The following is a 24,695-nucleotide window of genomic DNA, read 5'->3' on the forward strand; positions in this document are numbered from 1 at the left end:
TTAACATTTATTATGGCTTAATAAATTTTCATATTGCTATCAATATATTTTCATATTGATTGCTGTTTTATTAATTACAGATTCTTAGAATTAATTTAAAATCGATATGTTTCTTAGCGAATCTTTCTCTAATTTCTTTTGTCACAATATTTTACGTGAAGATTTCTTTCTGAAAGTGTCATTAAACACGTATTTAGTAAATGTTAAGATCTTTTGGTCGCCTAATGCACCTGATACTGCATCGTTATTCCGCTTTCATCACACAACTTCCGAGAGTCTTTCTCCAGAGCAATTTGTTGGATTGCATCCCTTGACAATGGAGAGAAATACCGTTGGGAGATACTTTAACAGATACTATGCCGGTACAAATAACAGATAATTAAACGAGAGTTTACACTTTGTTTTGAAATATTGTACTGCGATGATATCGCAGATGTGAATTCTGAACTCACATCAATCAAAAGCAAAATATTGTCTCGTGCAATGTAATGCTGCGATTTGTCGGAATTTTATATGCGCTCAAAGATTCTTTCTAGTTATCTTTATGATAAAACTTAATACGTTAAACGTTAGGAAAGATATTACCTTTATAAGTCTATTAATTATAATAATAAATCTTTATGTATCTTATTAATTATAATATTTATTTGATACTAATATTATAATCCAAATAATTCCTTTAATAATGCGGCAAATTTACTACTCATTGAAAATTCACGATTCTTTAGAGACAAATTACGTATAAATATCATATCATATCCGTCATCAACTTTCAAAAACATCGTTAACTAATATGTTTGAAAGCTGATGGAAGATATCAAATGACATTTATGTATAATATATCGATAAATGTGTTTTAATTAAATTATTCTTCCTATTATTGTTATTATTATTTGTAAATAGAAACCTTGCAATTTTTTATTGAATTACGCATAAATATTATTTAATATCTTTAATCTTTTAATTTCTTGAACACATCGAATTAATGTGCAAACGTGATATGATAATATAAAGTGAATTGGAAAACATAATACAACTGAAAAGGAGATGATTCTTCATAAATAAGCTAAAAATATAGAATGAAATTTTTTCATATGAGAACTTCGTTGTTGAGAAAAAATTAATGTTCCCTGATATAGCTATATTATTAAATTTTTGACATATTTGTCAAATTAGTATTCAAAGGAAATTTCAGCTTTAGCGAACAATCCATTATTTTTTAAATATTTTTTAAAATAAAACAGCAAACAAGCAAATTGATTAATATGCTGTTTTATTAAAGTGAAGTGTCACTCAAGAAATTTCGCTCGAAATTAATTGTAAAAGATTCTTGACGATAAACGCGCTTATACGTGTTCTTGCAAACGAATGTATCTTCACCCTTGAGAATCAACGAGCAATTACCTAGGAGTTATCGAAACACCTCACTCGAAATACACTTTTCATTCGAACCTACTCGACGATAAAGGCAACGAGCATTCAGAAAGAAGCTCGCCAATTTCATGGTACCACCTTCATCTCCGTTGCTTTACTGAGCTGTAAACGAAGCTTCCGAGCGACTCTTCCGCTCGAAGAAATGGACAGAAATCCGTCCATTAAAGGTGACGCCGTGAAATTTATCGCACTGTTACCAAATTTAAACTCAAATTGCAGTGTATGATACTAACGAATAATATTGATTGGAAAGTCGAAATAATTTTCTCTATTATCTTAATATACATATATTCTAATTTCTCTCCCCGACAATATTTGAAACGAAATTGAGAAAGAAATCTTTCGTGTGTACATAAATTATTTTTACATATCTTTTGATTGTTCTATTAATGTATAAAGGATCCAAATACGCATATCCGGTTATTTTTACATACGCATAGAATCAGTTATGAAACAAACCCAACGGAAATTTCTCTCTTGATTCTATAGGAATTCAATCACTCACCGATTGTCGCGTCTGGCGCGATTCGGCGTGCCCGCTTTAGGCTCCTCCATGTAAAAAACCACGTCCCCCTCGTTCTCGAGGCGTTGATTGTCGTTCTGGCCAGTTCCGGCGCCAGCTGATATGCCGCCGGATATCGTGACAGGCGGCACGGCCGATTGCTGTTGCTGCTGCTGGCCATCCATCCGATTCCGCGACTTCCGCCTCTTCAGCACGCTCGCCTTCTTTGCCACCTGGATCATCAGAGACTGAACCCCCGGTGCCCTCCCATTACAACACACATCGAACAAAACATGCACTATCCCTACTGGCCGAATGTGTTTGACCACTCTCTTTCTCCTAGCACGACGAAGTCATCGTCGTCGTCATCGTCATCATCATTATTATCATTATTATTATCATCATCATCATTATCATCATTATCATCTGGAGTATATCGTGCAAAAGCGACGATCTCTCCCGCGGGATGTCCGGAACGTTTGTGGGAAATTACGCCGGTCGCGAACCGATGTCGTTTATGTCCTTTCAACATGAAACGGCTCGATGTAACCGCACTCCGGAACCGGAACAGTCCCCGGGGCGTACTATCGATATCGAGTGCATTGTACACGCATTAAAGCGCGTGCTCTCTTCTTCCATTATTCTCGAAATTTTACATTGTAAGCGCAGAATGTTGCTAAAATGTCTCGTTTATATCAGCGTATTCTATTAATCGTCCTGATGAGGACATTTTATACAAACATAGACGTGTTTAGAAAAGTAATACATTTTATATGAGAAACACGATCATATTATACTAAAAATTGTAAATTATATTTCATCGGAGGGATCATTATGATTACAAAAATATAAAATATCATCATGAAAAATCGAATAAATAATATGTGATAATAATAACTATAAAAAAAGTTTATTTTCAGATTTGTCATTTATATTGTCATTTATGTTTTCCCTCTTTTTAAATTTAATTTTATTTATACAACAAAACTTTGTCATAAAATAGGCTGGTTATATTTGACAAAAACAAATCTTAAAAACATTCTGCTCGTAATCGACATTTAAATCTTTCGTATATAAAACATCTTCCGATTTTCCGACATTTTCTCTTTCCTTAATACTCGTATTTTTCATGCAGAGACTTGTCAAGCCGCAAGACCGGCGTAAAATCCCACACATTTCTGCGTTTGAGCGAGATTCCAGTCTTTTCGCTTTGCAGATTGATGCAGAGGCAAGAAGTAAGCGCGCGCGCACACATACATTACACACAAACATACATATATAGCTACAAATCTGATGTATTATTCAAGCTCGTGCATGTTAAAATATTGCTAAGTATAAGATAAAGTCACTTTTATATATTACATGATACCGATGGTTATCCAAGAAAGCAGCGTAATGGTGCGCCAAGAAAAATACGTAAGCCAGAAGTATATAGAAGCACAAATACGATCAAACAAATGATTATTGTTCCTTCGTCGGCAAGCTTTAAGGAGCTTATGCAAAGCCTCACTCGTCCAAGAAGAAGTAGCTTGTTCAATCGCTAGCGAATCATTTTGTTTTGTCGAAAAAAAAAGAAGAAAGTTAATGGCTGTGTGTATCTGGTCTGTTTTCGTTGACATTTGTAGCTTCGAGAATAAATAAAAAAATTCCAATCAAGCAGAAACGTCTCTCGATATAAATAGATAAAAAGAATTATCTAAAAATTATCTACACTAAAGCTAAAAAGCGATGTAATTGCCATTGCTTTATCTTTCGTAGGAAAGATTTTTACGGTTATTCTCTCTGTGATGATAAATATTTCGATCTATACTTTCATCGCACTTTTAATTCTTCGAACGTAATGTGATTTTTTCATAGTCTAAAAGAATAACAATTTAATAAACAGCTTTAATTAATCTTTCCAGCTTTTATTATAGAAAAATTGATCAATATTTTTATTTTTTTCTTAAACTATCCGAAAATATGTATTGAATAAAAAATAAGATAAAATTAAAAAGAAAAATATATTTTTAAATAAAAATAGGATAAGAGAAAAAATTCAAAAAATTAAGATAAAAAATTTAAGTTTAAAGAAATGCATATTTGTTGTTTGAATGATACATTTACAAACATATGAATATTTCCTTCTAAAATCTTAATATTAAATGTGATTACATATAATGAGGTAAAGGTTCAGAGTATAAAGTACCTTCGTTAAAAATAAATATGCGGCGAAAGTATAGTATTTTGTCATTATAAATCTTTCAATATGTATATATTCTACATTTAGCTATCACAGTGAGAATACAGTGACCCCTCTTACAGAATATAAAAGATAGACGTTTCATGGTGTAACAGAAATGTATAAAGAAATGTGATAAAAAGTTGGGAAAAAATAAACATGCAAAAGATAGATAAGAATAGAAATAAATATAAACCATTTACATACCATCTTCTTTACACAAATCAACTGAAATATATATATTAGGTATATTTTATCATCATTAAATCATCACTGAGCATTGTTTACTATTTTAAATAATGTGTCGCAGAAACACAGCACTTTCTCTCGATATATACGCGTTTTTGACACGGTGTTCGAGAACTTTGGCAGCAGATGCAAAATGGAGACAATATTATTAGTACAATCGCTCCATAATCGAGCGTATGCAAAATGTGCCGATTGAAGGCTAATTGAAGTCTGGTAGTTTTTCAAATTTTCCTGTCATAAATTTATTGTATAATGCTGTAATAGCCATAAATGCCGTTGATTTTGGACACATCGCTCGCATCTGCATTTTCCATTGTTCGAGTAATTTTACGATGTTTGGACACGTTGCGGAATACAAATACAAAAATATAATAGTTATTTCGATGATAATAATCGAAAATGGAAATCAAACGCAGCCGTATTGAAAAACCAAGTGTCGTTCTAAAAATATCGCATTCGTTATTTGACTCGTATATTCAAAAACCAATTTATTTGAGGATGACAACTATTGAAGCTATTCTTCAATCGATAATGTGAGGTACAAATTCATTTAAAAAAGACAATACTCTACGAAAAGAAACCCATAGATGATGATAGGTTAACAAATTAATTTCTTATGAACATTATATTTACGCAATATGACAGAATCACAGTTAAAGAACGGTATAAAAATACCTTTGCAATTTTACTTATATTAGATTACAGGTATAAATTTACATATAAAAAATAAAACTATTCACGCGTATATAAGCAATAAATTTTGCTGATTGGAGTTTTACAAGGTTGCCCAATTTAAACCATTTTCACGTAAAAAAAAAAAACAAATCTATAATATTTGTTATATAATATTTTAGAAAATATTCCGATATACACATATATCTCATGTGCTCAGCATTCCAACTAATAAATGATATGTTAAATTTAAAACCATAAGGACATATATTGAAAAGATAAAAATTAGTCCATTAAAAAAGGGGGCAAATCGTCCGCATTATGCACTCTGTAAATGAAATCAAAACGAACGAATATAAAAACCAAAGCGCAATGCTCGTTACTTGATACGTAAAAGGGGAGATAATGTACAAAAGCTTCTAAGCGCATCTTTAACTGCATAAACACACGTATGTGACTAGCACAACATGAAGGAAAAACAAAATTGTCTCGGATCTCGGCGATAAAAAACGGCACATTGAGAACATCGAGCAAAATTCGCATTCTCCGCTTGCATCCATCCACTGCCAAATTATCGTCGGACAAATAAAAATACACGACCATCATTATTAATATACGATTATAACGACGAATAATATTAGACGACGGATTTCCTCGCGAATTCCCTCTCATCATTATGCGTAGAACACGGTCGCGTGGAAAATTTTGTTATAAAAATTTTTAACAGCAGTCTCATATATGCATATGCTGAATATTCGATAAAATTGTACAGCTTCGATGTTACATCATTACTACATTTCAAATACATTTGCAAAATTCGTAAAATGAGAGGCGCGAAATCTAATGACATTTATAATTTTATCGTTATAAATATAACGAGTAAATCTATTAGATTAAGAATAAATCTATTAATAATAAATTAAATCAATAATCAATGTTCGAATTTAGGATTACGACACATTTTTTATACTTTGTACAATAATTTGATATGTGTAAAATGTTTGTTTCTCTATTAAGTTTTATATTAAGAAATGTATTAAAAATCCAGAATCTTTTTTAAAAAAATTAAAAACCTTTTCACTAAATAAAAATTAAAAAAGTGTATTAAAGTCAGTGGCAAATTTCACTAGTCTATTTTTTCGTTTCTCAATTTTATTTAATAAACATGACGAACACCTTTTGTATGAACCTTATTTCGATATATTTAGCATGACATGGTAATTGAATGCTTGATTAGTTTGATTTATTGATCGCCAATTAAAAATATTTCGTATTTTTGGCCGAGGATGTATAAAAGGTGTCTGTTATATTGAGATTCGCTTGAACTAAATTTTGAATATAAATTTTGTTTCAAAAAGCGAAAAATCTATTCGTTTTAATTAAAAATCTAATTATTTAGTCCCAACTATTGCTTCCGAAAAACGTACGATTATTGTTCTATATTTCGTATATATCATTCTTTCAAGCTGCTTACTCGCGCGGCACAAATCGACGACATAGAACAAATTTGATTTCTCGAAATCCGCTTAAAGGAATATACGAAGCGAGTACAAACGGCGGGCTACTCCACGACTCTGTATTAGTCGATAATCCGATCGCGCGGTGGGACGTAATCGTGATAAAAGTCGGGAGACCTTAGCAATTAGCTCGGAGATGTACGATATGCGGATTGGGCGAAGTACAATGGGGGTAATTTCAAATCCATTAGCGTGCTCGACAAAGGGGAAAAGGAGCTGCGGTTTTTCGCGAGCCTCAACGGAGTGATTACGAGATTCGGATTAGATCCGTCTCGCTTGTGACACGGTAATCGTTCGCGGCACGATCAGTTAGAACACGTCAAGGAACATTATATAAGCAGCTAAGAACATCAACAGTCAACAACTAATACGGCTACCTCTCCCGCTCTTCGCTATATTCGCAAACGAAGAAAGGTTACCTTGCCAAGGGGTGTCGAAGGCTGTCCGGTTGGCGCCGGGTCCTTGATGTAGATGTTCCACGTGGCGACGCTGTTGATGGCCTTGTCGGCAGCGTAACACCTCCACAGGCATTGTATCAACATCGCGGCAGCTGGTATTTGTCGATTAAAATGCTTCTGCCGTTGCTTTTGCTGTACCTTTAATGCGAAGCCGGAACCTAGGATACCCTAAAAGAAATGCGAAAAACACCCACTCGAGATAATGATCTACTTGCGCTTTATTGCGTGGAAATAAATAGTCAAAATTATCAAATGGACTTGCAAATATATATATATATATATTTAAATTTTTCTCTTGATTAATTTCGAATTGATTACTTCTGTATGATAATATCAAGAGATTTGTAATTTTTAAATTATAAACAATCGAGAATAAAGATTTTTTGGAAATTGAGAAAGCGCTAGAGAAATGAATAATAGAATAATAATTGTTTAATTTAAAAAATAGAATTTTTTGATAGAATCTTTTTGAATTGAATTGAATTAATCTAATTAAAAAGGCAGAATTGAATTTGAGACGTAATTAAAGTTATTATATAATATTATAAATTAAAATATTTTAATTTGCAGTATTATAATATATATACTACAAATTAAAATAGCAACAAAAAATTCTGAATTATCTTTGTAGATATTTCAGAAAAAAGATCGATTTTAATTTTGGTCGGAATGAAAAATCTATAAATAATGAACGAAATTTTTGAAATAAAAAAATATGTACTCACAGCTGGAAGTGCGAAAAAGGATATAGCAAACACGCTGAAACATGAAGCCACAATTTTTCCCATCCATGTTTGCGGAACCGTATCACCGTAACCTATTGTCGTTACTGTGATCTGCAATACCAAAAAGTATTAAATTTTCATTATGTCTCATTGTTAACACAGGTAAAATTATCATGTGTGATACAATATCTCTGCAGGATTAAGCCTGAGGGGTTTTCGCTACGCAAACAGTTGACATCTAGTTTGTCAACATGTTTGTTAACCCATGAAATCCAGTCAGTTAATCCTATTAATTAGCGCATATTAGCGCTCTGATAAGTACTCTACATATATCGCATGCACTCTATATAAGTGTTGATTTCAATTATCTGCAGATGATCATTGATCGAAATTGCGATTCGATTGTTTCCGCGATTACTATCATTCGTCGATCTCTTCGCAATTTTTCGTCACTAATTAACTATTCATATGTCATTGTTTTTCTTCAAGTGGCATACTCGTATATCCTTCATAAAATATCATCGATTTAATGATTTATAGAATTCATAAAATTTAATGATTTATAGAATTCATAAAATTTTATTGATTTAATTCTTTATTGCATTTTATTTTCATTGAAGAGACAAAGAGTTTTTTTCCTTTATAATTGAACTCTCTATTCTTTTTGAATGTATTTCAGTAATTAAAAGATTTTTTCTTCCAACAATAAGTTGTCGCAAAATTACATGCTGATATAAGAGATGTCTGATAGAAAAATCCGTAATGAGAGACATACTCACCACTCCCCACCAAAGCGCATCGGCGTAACTGGAGAAGTCTGTTTTGCCGTCAGGTCCGACTGCATCTTTTTCGGCAAGATACACGAAGTAGCTGCTGAAAATGAGGCCCAAGAACCCAATGTATAGCGTTGTGATTAATTCCTGTAATATAAAGGAAATACAATTATTTTTCAAGTATTAATATAAATATTTTGTATTTTATAAAAATATATAAAATATATATATATTTTGCGCATATTTACACATACACACACGTTTTTAATTTTCTATAGATAATTAAAATAATTAAAATTTCGGATGTTGATGTATTAAAATTAGAAACTTTTTGTGGCGATGTACCTGACGATGTATGAAAACCACGGAACCTAAAAGCCGCCACGTGCCGCCCTGACGATCGACATGAAGCATTCGAAGAATTTGCAAAAATCGAATACCCCTGATGGCGGAAGTGGCAAATACTTGACCGTTGCTTCCCACTGATAGAACCACCATGGACGCTACCACAACGATTAAATCTAAAAACAGACAAGAAATATATGTAAAGTACAATATAAAGGAATAATCGAATAAATTCGTATATGTAATACATTTATAATTATAGACAGTGCACAATATTGCTGCACACATCCATTAGAATACGATAAATATTTTTGATCGGCATGTATAGAATATTGATGTATAATCGGCTGTATAATCGATAAATTCACCACGCATCTAATCCGATTATTAATGTTTAATCCGACGTTATCATTTATCTGCAAAATTCATTTACCGATTGAAAATAATAATTCTCTTGCCACACATTCGTGCTATGAAATTGCGATAAAAGCGCGTACGATTCCGATCATTTTTTTTGCAACCGGCATATTAATAATAATGATCTATTTTCTACGATTACCGTTCCATACTTTGGTGTTTATAGGTGAAATGAAACAAGATAAAAGTGCATACTTTTAATTATTTGAGAAATATATCGAGGAACGTGATTAATTTACCGCGATTAATTTATTTATATAGTGGAATTAAAATTTCTACATAATAGATATATAATCGAATAAAAATGTCTGTAACAGTAACTTTTATTACGCGTGCATTATATTACGTTTTATTACACTGTTTGTTACTGTGCAGTAAACGTGATGTACGAAAATAAAAAAAATATGATTAATTCAGATACACTGATTTTCATCAATTGCGAGTATACGCATGATTGGAGAATTTTGCTCGAACATATCATTTCTCGGTTTTGCCTTTTGCAAGTTATAATGATGTATGGATTATAAATTTATAAATCAAGTAAATTGAAGCAATTAATAATTTAAATTAATTGATATATTTAATATAAAGAAATTTCTGCTTTTATTTTTCATAATATTTGAGATAATAAACGTGTGTATTTTTTCTTGCATTTACGATTTCGACAATATATTTTCATCATCAACGTAATTGCAAAGTAAAATTCAAAACAGAGGACAAATAATCAATTTTTAACTGGGTTTGCAATTAAGAGAGGAATTTTATTCGCGTGTGTTTCATTCGTGAAACGCGTCCGGCAAAACGAACAACCGCGATACACAAAGCGCTCGCAATCTTGATTTTAGCGAAATGGATTCGATATTAGGGCCAGGGCCTAATCTCGCAAAGTTGGTTACGCAAACGGTTCTACAAGCGATACGAATACAAAGGGATGATTCTCACGATCCAATTTTGCCGTCGATCCGACAATGCGAATATCGGATTAATTTCGGCCATATCGCGTTTCGGGCCGCAACGTGGCTTGCCATTATGGGACGAGGACACCCGCACAACTCACCTATGATACAAATCGGTTTCCGTATGAATCGTAGCCGCCCGCAGCAACCCATGTACTTCGATCTGCAACCCGCGCTCCATAATCGAACCATGTACTCGACTCCGAAGAATACCACGAGACATATTTCCTGAACAGTAATGAAGTATTAAACTCAGATGTCATGTTCATTCGGACATCATAATCATAATTAGATATCTCACATTAGCGCACACCTTTGTTATATATTTTGATTCCGGCTAAATATATTTGCGCGGCCTGATTAAATCAATTGCTCGATACAAGCATTGTTACTGAGACGCAAAAATATTGTCTACCGAATAAAAGAGATAAATGTAAGAAAAGAGAGAATTTTTATACTTCAATATATTATCCAAAAGCAATCATACCTATCTATTTTAGTTATATTTATGTTACCATTATATCTCTCGCTACTTATATTTCTTGCATATATATAAAATTTCATAGTCAGATTTTCCAAGTGTTTTAAAATTATAATTTATATATAATATTTATATAATAAAAGTTGTATAATTTACTTTTCATGCTTCCTTTTTCTTTTTTCTTAGATTTATCTCTAAAAGATTATTATACATTATTATAAAAAATGTAACAAATTTATCGTTCTCAAGGCTTACAAAAAAATACAAGTTATACTTAAAATAAGATTAATTTAAGATAAGATGTCCATTTACGCTTTGTAGAAGCAACAAGAGCAAGCAGAGAAATGTAGTTTAAAGAAGTTTTTTTTTTATTGTATCTTTCTAATTTATATATATATTTTTTTTTCCTTTTCTCTTTTTAAAATTATGTAAGATATAAATAGCTTATCATTTATCACTATTATTTTATTACTATTGTTATTGATGAAAACAAAATTATTAAAAAATATATTAATTCTATACAAGTTTAATATATGCAAATATACACGATTCAATTAACTGATATACGTATATTATATAACTATAGTGATCAAAGAAATATTATTAGTTATCAACATGTGACATTCAAGTGAAAATGATCAAACATTCGATAATGTGATAGACAATTTAGTTTAATCATCCAATATTAATAGGAAAAAAATTGCGATTAATATAAATATTGGTAATCATATCGTTAAAATGAATATGTAATGAACACGGTTGGCATATGAATTCAGGTGATTATTGTATCGATTGTACTAGTGCTGTTGCATTAATAGGACGCCCTAGAAAGACGAGGACGTTAGAATCGCAACGAAGCGGAAGAGATCCTTGAGAACTGCTTTACTATATGTATATCTCTCTTTTATAACTCAGAACTCAGCCGAGCTTTGTGTTTTATGTGTATTTACTTGCGTTACAAAAAGTTGAAAATATCGCCTAACTTTTTATATAACGCGAAATATTGATTTGCGAACAATGCAATTTTTCGTATCAATAATTTTATACAATTTGTATAACTTTATAGAATAGAATTATTAAAAATATTTTAGACTCGAAAATATTAAAATTAAACAAATCAGTTTTAATGGCAATGTGAGTCAAGTGTCAATCTTATAACACAGTTATTTATTATATAAAACAAATAAATATGAAACAATAAATACAAATGTGAAAAGTTTGTGAACGTTTCAACCCTATTTTTGGACCATTCAGCGCAAGTGTGATGATTATCTATCTGATTAATCTGATTGTCAAAATGGCTCAAAAATAGGGTCGAAACGTTCGCAAACTTTTCACATTTGTATTTATTGTTTCATATTTATTTGTTTTGTATAATAAATAACTGTGTTATAAGATCGACACTTGACTCGCATTGTCATTAAAACTGATTTGTTTAATTTTTATAGAATAGATTTTATAGAATAGTTATAAAACTTTTACAAAAAAGGTTTGACTTTTTCCTTTTCTAATATAAAAGAGGAAGAATTAATTTTATTTGTGCAGCCTCGAACAACGACAGAAGGAAAAGAAGTTCCGTTAGGAACTCTGTTATAAAGTCTATTCTCGGGTGGGCTAACAAATGTAAACTTTTCTTTTCAAGGATTAATTAAATAAAGTTTATTCTTATATCTCTTTATTTCGAAATCCTTGTCTATGAAACTCTAATCATTATTTATTGCTTGCACTTTGCAAATCATTTCGTTGTATCATTGTATATAATCTAGAATATTTATATTAACTTTTCCTCGAGATAAAACAATGAGTTTGGATTTTGAATATATAAAAAAATAATTTATATATATAATTTATATACATAATTTATATACATAATTATACATAATATATACATAATTTATATACATAATTTATATAATATATATATATATATTTATATCTGCGGATCTTTTGATCACTTTGAATTCAGTCAATCTTATCTAAAGGAAAATATTGAAATATGACTTTCCAATTTCAAAATAAAAATTATTTAGAAGTTAAAGGACTATTTTGGAACCAAATCTCGGAATTTAACTCTCTTTATATAATTTATTATATCTATTATTATTTTATATTTTATATAATATTATTATTTATATCTATAAATATAAATAATAAAATGTTTTTTTTACATTTTCTTAATTTAATTTCAAGTAGACTTTGAGATAGATTTTCAATTCAAAGATATATATTAATTACAAGGATGTAATGTAATATTAAAATACAAGTATATATAATATCGAAGCATTTTAATAAAATAACGATCTCTCTTTCGATATTAAAAGTGATTGATTTAAAATTAATCAAAAAAATTATAAATAAAAGGGTCTTGGATCGAATGTTTGTTTTTTTCGTTTATATATGTATACATATCAATGCGGATATGATAGAATGTATTCTTAATTTTATAATTTCAGTCTTTTAACAATATGATGCACATTATACGAGTAGTAGTACTTTTAATACCGTGTGTTTAGTCTTAATTACACTTTCTATATCCTATATTATATTTAATAACAAACATGGATTACTCACCATCCAAAACAGAGTTTCGTTTGCGAAATTACTGTATTGGTCTATCGTTGACAAAACGCTAAATATGAGGCACACCAATACCACCATGAACCTGCAAAGGAAAACATTTTGCAATGTATACAAGATAAATTGATCGCAGTTTAGTTCTATCGTAAACTTGCGTCCAGACGAGCAGCTTGAGTAATTAGAAGCATGGACGTCATAAAATCAGATTAATATCTAAAGCAACTTTAGATTCTTCATCGCACTCTGCATTATATGGCGAATTGAACGAAACTTTATTCTATTACAAAATTTCATTTAGATGAACAACTTGATTAATTGAAAGAGTAGAACGTCATACATTAAAGTCAGGTTTATATTTAAAGCGACTTTAGATTCTTCATCAAATGCTCGCCCGTTATTCTCTCCTTTTAAAGAGCTTCAAACTTAACCATTCTTGCACCACTAAAAAGAATATACCGAACTTTCGGACGTTTCGTGATGCGCTTATGGTAATCGCCGAAGAACAAAGTTAGTATAGAATGTCTTGGAACTATTATACTTTCCTTTAGCTAGAGATTCTTACAAGATAATGGAATCTGTTTTCTTGCGCGAATAGGTAATGAGAAACGTAATTACAGTTGATATATAAGATTGAAGATAATGTCGAAATAAAGGAAGTATCATAGTTTTGAAACGCATTATGTGGTAAAATTTGATATAAGTCTACATTAACGATAATCTAGATCGCATATCAAATTTGATATAATACATATATGTGATATATATAAATGTAATACTTTATACGACACCAATATAAATATTATTCGTAAAAAAATGCTTTATAAATAAAATGTGATATAAATTATGACTATGCATTGTATTGCATGCTAGCTTGTACGTCATCTAGAACTTTGTCTTTATTCTCGGAATAATAGAAGGAACTCTTAAGCTTACCTGTTTTTCTCGCCACGAAAGGGCAAGTTATTCGCCGTACTACTATATGTCATTTGAGTTTAGTCAAACTGATAAATTACTCGACAAACTACGAGGCGTGATACACTAGACAGCTATGTTACTGATTGCCAACGTTGCGAAGCGTAACTTTATACTTAAACAAACTTGTACAAGAATATTATCAAAATATATATATCTAAGCGCTCGTGATATTTATCGATCAAGATTACATATGTCTCGTATCGATTTAGTATAAAAATATTCATAGAGGACATTTGTGATAACTATTTTGTTACCTTACATTTCATAAAAAATTCACGAGACACCATTTTCAGAAAAATATGATGAAATCGATAAGTAATTTAATATTTAATTTTCTGCAAATTACGTTCGACATTTTCTGATATTTTCTGTACATTATATTCTATCTTCCTTTCTATTCAATTTATATTTTCAATAGAGAAATTTAATATAAATTAATTATATATTAAATATTAATCATTTAGAGAAATGATGTTGAATATCACACATTTAGCAAAATCGATCTTTGTACATAAATTAACTTTTTTATTTATTTATTTTACTTGTTATTTATTTATAACATTTTATTATGACAGATTAATTAATATAAAATAAAATTTTTAAATTAAAATATGTTATATCAACTATACACAGAAGGAAGGCATAATAACTATCTCAATTATAAGAAACAACAATCCGAGAAAAGAGCGATTAAGAGCCACCACGGATGGTAGTGCGTAAAATTTTTAAAGATTAGTAATTCGCGAAAATTAAAACGCGTGAAAGACATATGCATATATTTTACTTGGTGCATTAACCAAGATATAGATTCTCAATTCGAGAATACTATAAGCCCCTCTTTACCCCCCTGAAGAGACGTAAGATATTTTTCTCGCTTACGTCTCTTCAAGGGGGTAAAGAGGGGTCTTATAGTATTCTCGAATTGAGAATCTATATCTTGGTTAATGCATCAAGTAAAATATATGCATATGTTTTTCACGCGTTTTAATTTTCGCGAATTACTAATCTTTAAAAATTTTACGCACTACCATCCGCGATGGCTCTTAATCGCTCTTTTCTCGGATTGTTGTCTAATACATTACAGAGCCTAATTTCTTTATCTATTTATTAATTTGTCAATTATAAGAGTTAAATTTTAACTTGACAAAATTTTCATTCTATGAACTATTTGTATTGAAAATCATTATTATGCATGTTTAAGGTATAGAGATATTAAAATATTTATTTTAAAGTATTGCATTTAAAAATATTTAATAACTGCGAATAACAATAAGTATAAATACTATGCTTATAAAAAATGTAATTCTTTCATATTATATAAAATTAAATAATTATGTTTATTATGGTATATTCTATATATATTATGGATATATTATGGGATATATTATGTACATATGAAAAAAAACTTTTATTAAACATAAAGTATCTATATCAAAAAATATTTTATTTCTTATGCATGTATTGGTGTTAAAAAATAAAATATCTAGATAGATGTTTTCCATAAATATAATAAATTTGATAGAGTTTATGAAGATTAATTATATAAAAGTAGATAGAGACGTACATAAATACTAATTTTAGTTCCCTAACAACATATTTTCCTGTATAAATCTAATTCTTGAAATGTACATGTTTTTAATGTGTTAAAATAGAGATGCAATATAATCCCTATACAACTGAATTTATAGTCATACATAATGTAGGATTGCAATCGATCCTAATGTACGAGTAGGTTCCAAAGCAGCTTAACAAATGTAAGAGGAATCTCGATATATAGAGATTTATTTGCACTCTAGTATTTTGTGCACATAAATTCTTTTCCCTAGGATTCAACTAATTTTTAAAAATGCCTCGCTTTTTATCGCGAATCCTAATCGTCACCTAATCGACACATTGTGTGCGAATCGAGGACGTAAGAAAAAAGAAAAAACAAGGCGAGACAGCAAGACAAACTTTGCGTATCTGTGGTCTGAACGGGACCGGTAATTGCTACGATCTAGCGATCGATCTAGCACGCTCTTGCTGTTTATATTCGTTGTAATTTATTATCGAGCGTGTTGCCTCGTTAAGCAACGGGACGAGCGCGCGGCATTAACGAAGGTGGGCAGACGATTGCCGCGTAGTACTCTTTAAGATAGCGTGCCGAGGGCCTATCATTCCGATGTTATGTATGTACAGTGCTCCATGGCTGCACGAGTCACCTTCATCGACCTACTATGATAATTGTCTAACATACTCTTCCTTTTTTCCTCGAGCATCGTTCGGAACTCATCCATCTTCTGCCGGGTGTCGGACAGATATCTTGCTATTCGTGAATAATACGCTTTTTATTTGGTTGTGAAAATGTCAGCGTATAATAAAATGCAAATATAATAATTCGAGCATCGCCGAGTCAATTTGTTCTAAGACTTGTCTTTCAAATTTTGTTGTCGAACGTGAAAGTTGAAACAGAATTCGATGATTTTGAGCATTTTATTTATTTATTTAAAGAGAAGATAATATTTTGATATAAATTTCGATATAAATTTTATAAAGATGTTTTTTCTTTGTCTTTACACAGAAAGGATGAATTCATTACTGGATAATCAAAACAATCGAGCTGCTTGATAGACTAAAATTTAATTATCGATATTAATGTTCGCGCGCATCGTGGAGCGACGCGATATGTTGCTTACGGCTAAAGATGTATAAAATGATTGAACGTGTACACCCGTATATTGTGCATCTCCTGCATATCAATTAACCTACATGCGATACGGGGAGAGATAGAGCGTGCGTGTGCGGTTCCTACGGCAATAACGTCATACCCCATATCGCGTCCTTTATTCATACTCATCACAGCTTAATTACAAATGGATTCGAGGGCTTGGAATAACATAAACTTCTCCGATCGTGATCTGATTCGATATATGTAAATAAACATGTCTACATTTTATAATCATTTCCTCGAAAATTGCATTTGAATATGTGCGTATGGGGTTGTTGCACCCTTAAATAAAACGAATTGACAAAGGGAGTAATTAATGCATATAATACTATATCGATGCGATCGATGTGAATATAATTCCTCTTGCTTCAAATTGGAAAAATTAAAAGGTCAGTGAGGTATATTCTGCTGAAGTAAAATCAACTGAATAAATTCAATTAATTAAAAAGTAATATTAATGTGCGATAGAAATTTATGCAATTTTGTGAAATCGCATTATCCCAAATTATTTCCGAGTAACAAATTCTAAGCATTACTTGAATATTTTTTATTATTCTACACGTATGTAAGATATATAATTACATATATAGAATTCGATCGTGATTTTCAATCGATTGTCTTCGGACTCGCGCTTGTCCGATCGCGTTTCAATTACTTAAAAAATTTAGTAACGATTTTTTACGGCGTGATATGTAATCTCCACGGGTGTCATTATATATCACGATATCAGTACATCAGCGCGCGCGATTTTCATCTAAAAATAATAGGCCGCACGCAAATAGCTTGCATATGCATTGGGCCTAATAACACGCTGCTATTTATGTTCGCTTGAAAGTAGGCCGGTCGAATTAAAATTACTTTTGTTAGGAAATTTCTTTTATCTAATGCAATAACAATGCATGTGAGACGATACGCTTTAAACTTAACTGACATTTTCAAAGTCGATGGATAAATTGAATTACTTATGACTCGAGTTTTTCGAAAAAAATCATTTGTTAGTCTGACATTTTTGTGATTAATGTGAATTTTAAATTTCTTTCTTTTTTCTAACTTCTTTCAAGTATGATTTAATTTTAATGAGAGAATTAAATTCTTGTCCTGAATTAATTTCTAGAATTTTGATATTTTATTCTTAATGATTGAAATAAATAGAGAGAAAACTGAAATAAAAAAATAAATTATTGTCAATGATTAAGAATTACATTCACCATGTATTCCAGTTGAGTGTGCAATTACAAACAATAATACAAACGGGGGCAATACAATTCTCTGTGAAATCCGGATTAAATGACTCTTATTCCACTTACTCCTCCCACTTCTCGATCACTTTGGCGGGATAGTAATAGTACAATAATAGATGATAACGGGTACTATAGCGCCGATCAATACGATCACTCGGACAATTAAATATTTACAGTAGCGTTTCGTGCAGTGCGACTTCATTAGTCGGCTGTCTAACTATTGTAAACGACGTAGTATTAAAGCCACACGGAGGCCATATATTTAGTCGCGAAGATTATGATCATGTGTAATTAAAGAATTTATGAAAAATTTATTTGTATACTGACAAATTTTTCCAATTATAACAAATGTTATAAATTTAATATTTTGTACGGAAATGTAAAAATGCATTAAAAAATATTACATGCTCATGTTTTAAATGTAAATAGAATTTATACGTACTTATAATAGATATGCACGTTTTTTACTGTAGCAAAAAAATATTAAAGATATAAAAGAATTAAATCATCTGAATGCGCGCAAAAAGATTAAATCTTTGTAAATATTGTAATAATAATTAATTAACAATTCTAATATTTCTTTATATAGGACATTTTTGTTCTTAAAATTAAGATTTTAAAATGCGAAGCAAACGCAAAAAATAAAAGTAGATATTGTTTCGAGAAATAATTACAGAAATGTATTATGTGAATATAGCCTATATATTTTCAGTATGCAGGAAAAATAGATATATGTTTCCGGAAATGAATGGCGTGCGCGACATGACGACAGTACCATCGGGCGCACAAAATGAAAGACACTTCCGTAGCAATTTCCGACTGTAACGTTTTGACTTTCGTTTCGTCTAAAGTTCGATAGCGCGATTTATTATCAAGTATCTCACGTAGTACGGTAACATGTAAGATAAGAGTACTGATCATGCGCATGTTCTGTGACAAATAGTTGTCAAATATTTTTTAACTATCGTAGAAAATCTCAAATATTTTAAATATACAGAGACACTCGATAAATAACGGCAATATTCATATTATTTCCCTTATTTCAAATAATAAATTTGATAGCGACATTAGTTTCACTTATGACACCTGATAGGATACAAATTCGTATTATGCAAGAAAAATTATTTTAACCGTGTATCCATTATTGAAATTAATTTTTTATATTATGAGATCATCGAGATCCACACCCAGAACATACCCTTTATTCTCTACAAGATTTATTCCTTTCATTTTTCTACTTTATGATAAATATTCAGTAAACATCTATGGATATAAATTTTTATTTTGAACTTTTAGATAAAATGGGGAAATGAAATAATATTACGGATTATTTTATGACGGTTTTTTCTCTACATTAAAATTTCAGATAACTCGATTAATTTCAAGAAAACTGTGTGTGCAAGTTTGTAATATTAACCTACTTTAAATAGATTTATCTCCTTATTTATTACTCGTGCGATTTGTCTGCAATGTGGAGATATTTCGGATTTAATTTCAGATACATAAGAAATATGGTAGGTTTGATAAAAAAATTTTCTAGTTTAATTACAAGCATATAACATGTTTCATTTCTTGTACATTATTTCTTCAAGTGCTTTGATATTTTTGCTGATAAAAAAAATCTTTTCTCCTAACTCCATCAAAGAATTTAACGTCAAATATTCTATTTCAAAAAATAATGCACAAGAAGTGAAATATCCCTATATGAGAAACAAAATAAGAAAAACTTAATGGTTTCAACTTCTTACTTAACGACCGCACATTAGAATCGAACCGAGCAAAACGACGCAAATCGACGAGATGAGAAAAACGTAAAAACCTTACCTATATTTACGAGAATCGATCTGTTTCGCGGATACTTCGCCACGTTTTGTCTTAATAATGAATTATTTAAAAGGCTGTGGTGCTTGACGACAGTTTGGAAGAAATGAAAAACAGCCCGTGTTGAATAATTCACGAATCCATGAAGTTTTTCAATGGATTGTGTTTGCCAGGGCATATAAAGATAAATATACTTCGGCTCAACGTATACAGGTCACAAACATAATGGATGTATATATGTAATGTTGTTTATTAATATTTTAAAAATAACACCAATAAAAATGACTATGGATGTATGAATCATAATAGATTAGCTTTCTTAATTCTTTATTAGCTTTTCTTGTATTCCAGATTTTATATCGAAAAACTTTTTCAATTTCTCTAAAATATAACAATAATACGAACTCAATAATTAAAGTCATGATTTTCAGGTGATAATGACAAGAAAAAAACTTTTACAACGATTAATAAAGATGTTATCACAGAGTGTCGCAAATATTCTTAACTCGTAAAAGTTAAAGCGCAAATATTAATCTTTCAGCACATTTCCTAACAAGTTTAATCGGTTTTATCATCACGATCGCAGCACTATAACGAAAACACATTTTCGCGTACGGCTATGAATGTTTATTCCCGTTACTCACTGAAATTACTCACATATAGACGTTTTCTTTCCTAACATTCAACCGCAAAAATAGCAGACAGAAGAATTATTCTGTCTGCTTGTTTCGCGTTAAAATGCGAAGCAAATTCTTATGTGTCTATCTTTTTTTAATAAAAGTGTCGTATGTGAAGCTGAAATTTATAGAAGCATATAGATATGTGTACCTTGATAAACCGATTTTATCCAAATCATAATAAAAGATAGGACTGAAGAAATTTGATAAAAGCAAATTAATTTATCAAGTATTATGATCTATATAAAAGTTGTCGCAGTGTTTAACCGTATAGAGTAAAATTAGCATTTTTGTGATATAACTGAGAATATTTTCCAAATATATATATATACATATATATAATATTTCATCTTGTCATAACTTTTAATAAATATTATTTTGAAAAAATGTTCCAATAAACTCACTCAATTTGATATGAAATTCTTTTATATGAAATATTTTATGAAATAATTTGAAATTTTTCATTTTTTTATATAAAATATATTTTATTTCTTTATTATTTTTAAATGTGATTTTTATATTTTCTGTTGTTCTTCGCTAAATTAGTGTGCAAGAAATTAAAGATTTCTTTGTAAAGAAAATAAAGAGTACTAATATTCAGATTCCCCTCCCCGTTTTATATATATATATATATATATATATATATATATATATATATTATTTATTTTAGAGATATTATAAAATAAGAAACATTAGTACATTTATTTTTTTTATATCGATATATGTAATAAATAGAGGATGTGGATAATAAATGAAAATATTCTGCACACATGCAAATTTGATACATCAAATTGTATATCATGCATTTGCGAATTCTTTGTACCGAATAAAATAATGAAAAGAATCTCATTATCTCGCAAGAAGACTCTTTTATTGACGTTCCTGATAGATATTTTCAGACATTCGATTGCCGACGCTTCATTATCGTTTATCAAATCAGACCGATGATGAGCAATAAAATCCTGTGTGAGTTATATATGTTCTCCAATCAAATCGAGGACTTGATGCGCGCACGGGTAAAGACAGAGTGATTCGAGCGAGTGTTTGATTGCAGAGACGGGAGGAATCCTCGACGATGTCGAGGATTTAGGGCACGGCTAGGTGTCAAAGGCCAAATGCCGAAATCGATGTCTGCGCAGAACGGAAACAAGAAGTACCTCTGTGACGCGGTACTTCACATTCACATCCCTTAACAATTAACGGTTAACTGTTAACGCGTTACATCAACGCGCACATGCACTATAACATCCTGAAATAAACGCAATTCCCATTTTGATGCATTCAAATACGTTTCCCGATCGTTTATAACGAATACCAGTGAAAATATTCACAAAGAGATAACAGAGCTCATTCTCGACATAGCTCGCAAAACAGATACTCACACAGCGAAATGGTAGATGAAACACAGCCAGCCGCCGGGATGCTCGAGAAACACGTAAAGCCGCTCCTGAAAAGTCTTGCCCCTCTTATGATGGAACACGTACTTGGCCTTGAAGGCCTGATCGATCGGCAGGTAGATCGGATAATACGGATCAGGCATGCCGGTCTGATCGGGACTCGGCGGTTCCTCCTCCTCGGCGCCGGCCACGTCATTCTCGATGATGTCCTCCTTGCTCTTTTTTCGCCGATACTTCCGCTTCATGGGCGTCGGCACCCGCTTGTGGTGCGCTTCGCCAAAGCGTGGCGAACGGAAGCGACGTAGGAAGGTGAAACGGCGCGCCGGCGACGGCGCGTCCTCCGCGTTCGCGCCGTTATCCTCGGTGTCTTCGGTCTCACTGCCAGGCGTCTTCAACGCAGTGTCCTCCGTATCGAGGCCCTGCTCGGCCACGAGCTCGTCCTCGCTGCCTTGGAGGGCAGCGTAGGCGGTCGTGACGCTGCACCGCTTTTCCACGTGCCTAGAGCATTGGTCCTTGCTTCGTGGAAGACTCTCGTTGTTGTACGCGTCACCTGGGCATTTCCAGGATTTACATTGGGACCGGAGATCGCGCCAGGATGGCTATGCTTTGTCGCGCTTGCTCGACACGCTTGATCCTCGAGGCTCGCGATAGAATGAGACAAGAAACATCAGCAAGTCCTTTAGATATTGTAATAAATTGCTCGTTAAATATTCTCGTGTCCTTCTTTAATTACGATCTGATGATGGTATCACGTATCGCAATAGCGAGGAATTTAATTTTACATTTTTAAAATGATTATTAATGATAGAATTCAATTGATGAATCTCAGATGAGTCGTCGACAGTAAATAGATAGATCAGTTGTCGAACGAAGATTATTCAAATATTTGATGTGGTCAGAGTGAGGCATTTGCAATTCTAACCAGTGGAGAGCCGCGGAATAATATCTCACCGCATAATGCGCGCGTGAATACTCTCATGCGATCGAAAAATTTATTTATGAAATAGAACCTATTTATACGAAATAAAATCGATAATAACTACTGTTAAATATAATATAATACTTTTATGAATTAAAAAATTTATTAAATGACATGGAAATTAACGCTAAGGAAAATTAAACAGGATTTAAAAATTCTTTAATTATGCATTTGCATTAATTAATTAATTGTGATTGAAGCTTTCTTTTCGAATAATTATATGCAATTTTGCGTGCTGACATGCTTACAAAAAATGTATTTTATTTCATTAAAAGTAAATTAAAAATGTAGGATTAAATCTATAACATTATAATAAAAATTAAAAAAGTTGACGTAAGCGCGTACGTGACATTTACAAAAAAGTTTGCACATACCCGTAAACGAATTTAGTGGAATATTTACCGACTTTAAAGAATGTTAGAAAATCAACTTGTCTCTCATTACATTGTTGTTTGTCGATCGATTTGGCACTTATAGAACATTATCGATGTTTTAATAATATTTTTTTGCCGAGAAAGTGCATATTTTCGCTTCTCAAATTATTTGACGTGATACTCAAAGGAACAAAATGTGAAAGAAATTGCCAGCATAATAAATTTATTCAATAAACAGTATTAAATAATTAACATTTATTTCTAATATACTATTAGATGATCTTCTTTTATATATAATTTTATATATAACATGAAATGTGTGTGTGCAATGGATAAAATTTTAAATAAATAATTGTAGTTAAAAGCAAATACATGTAATTACTTTTATAAAATTTAATAAATATTATCATTATTTCAATATAACATTTTACACAAGAATGGTATTTTCTTTCTGTCATGTATGAAATTTAATCAATCCATTGAAAAGCTACGAAAATAACATATATTTAGGAAATTAAAATTTGACGTGATTTAAAGTAAAGATTTTAGAACTTTTTATTCTCTCTAATATATCTAAAAATTATAGAAATTCATAATGTTTAAATTAATGTAAACATTTGTTATTACATAAAAAGTATGTTAGATTGTTTCAAATGAATATTTTAAGGTGATTTACATACAAAATAATTATATTTTTATTCTTATTTATATTTTTTCCAGAAAGTAATTAATCTTTTTTGTGCAAACTTTATATATAAAATATATGTATAAAATTAAACGTTATGCTTACGTTTATGCGTAACTAGAAAAATATTTCTTCCTCTTTTATTGAACAAATTTTATACCGTTCTTCGGAGTAATAATAATCTTATCAAATCTGTAACTATTTGTAAGCTTTAACGTGCAGTAATCAGAAAAAGATGCGCTCTAAAGAAATGAGGCGCCATAACGACAGATGGGATTACCGCATCTACAAGTTCTTCCTTCAGCTTTTTCAAAACGGATGATTCGACGTGGAAGTACATTTAATCTCCAAGAGTAACGGAAAGAAATCGAAAAAATCGTCAGAAAACCAAATAGATTGTCTTGAATTGATGAAGACGCGAATGTCATTTGTGAATATGTGGTTAATGCGCTTCTTATAAAAAATGAAATAACTGCAGTATTAAGGAAAAGTCGAGATTAATGTTATTAGCT

General features: G+C 31.0%; 1 protein-coding gene across 6 annotated transcripts in view; it reads right to left on the reverse strand.

Annotated features, from left to right (window-relative positions):
- LOC105257354 (potassium voltage-gated channel subfamily KQT member 1) overlaps positions 1-24,695 on the reverse strand; it is a 39,535-nt gene that overhangs the window by 9,144 nt on the left and 5,696 nt on the right. For 2 of the 6 annotated variants that reach the window (XM_025408368.1, XM_025408367.1), the window contains exons 2-10: positions 22,131-22,695; positions 13,322-13,412; positions 10,371-10,497; positions 8,897-9,072; positions 8,558-8,698; positions 7,779-7,889; positions 7,015-7,221; positions 4,365-4,385; positions 1,940-2,184 (exon numbers count right to left, since the gene is read on the reverse strand). In XM_025408368.1, the coding sequence (XP_025264153.1) occupies positions 1,940-2,184; positions 4,365-4,385; positions 7,015-7,221; positions 7,779-7,889; positions 8,558-8,698; positions 8,897-9,072; positions 10,371-10,497; positions 13,322-13,412; positions 22,131-22,695 (1,684 nt within the window). The remainder of the gene's footprint in view (positions 1-1,939; positions 2,185-4,364; positions 4,386-7,014; positions 7,222-7,778; positions 7,890-8,557; positions 8,699-8,896; positions 9,073-10,370; positions 10,498-13,321; positions 13,413-22,130; positions 22,696-24,695) is intronic. The other 4 variants (XM_025408370.1, XM_025408369.1, XM_011267914.3 and 1 more) reach the window with 3 other exon arrangements.

This window comes from Camponotus floridanus, unplaced genomic scaffold (assembly GCF_003227725.1).
Source record: "Camponotus floridanus strain SB8 unplaced genomic scaffold, Cflo_v7.5 scaffold204, whole genome shotgun sequence".
Taxonomy (NCBI): Eukaryota; Metazoa; Arthropoda; class Insecta; order Hymenoptera; family Formicidae; genus Camponotus; species Camponotus floridanus.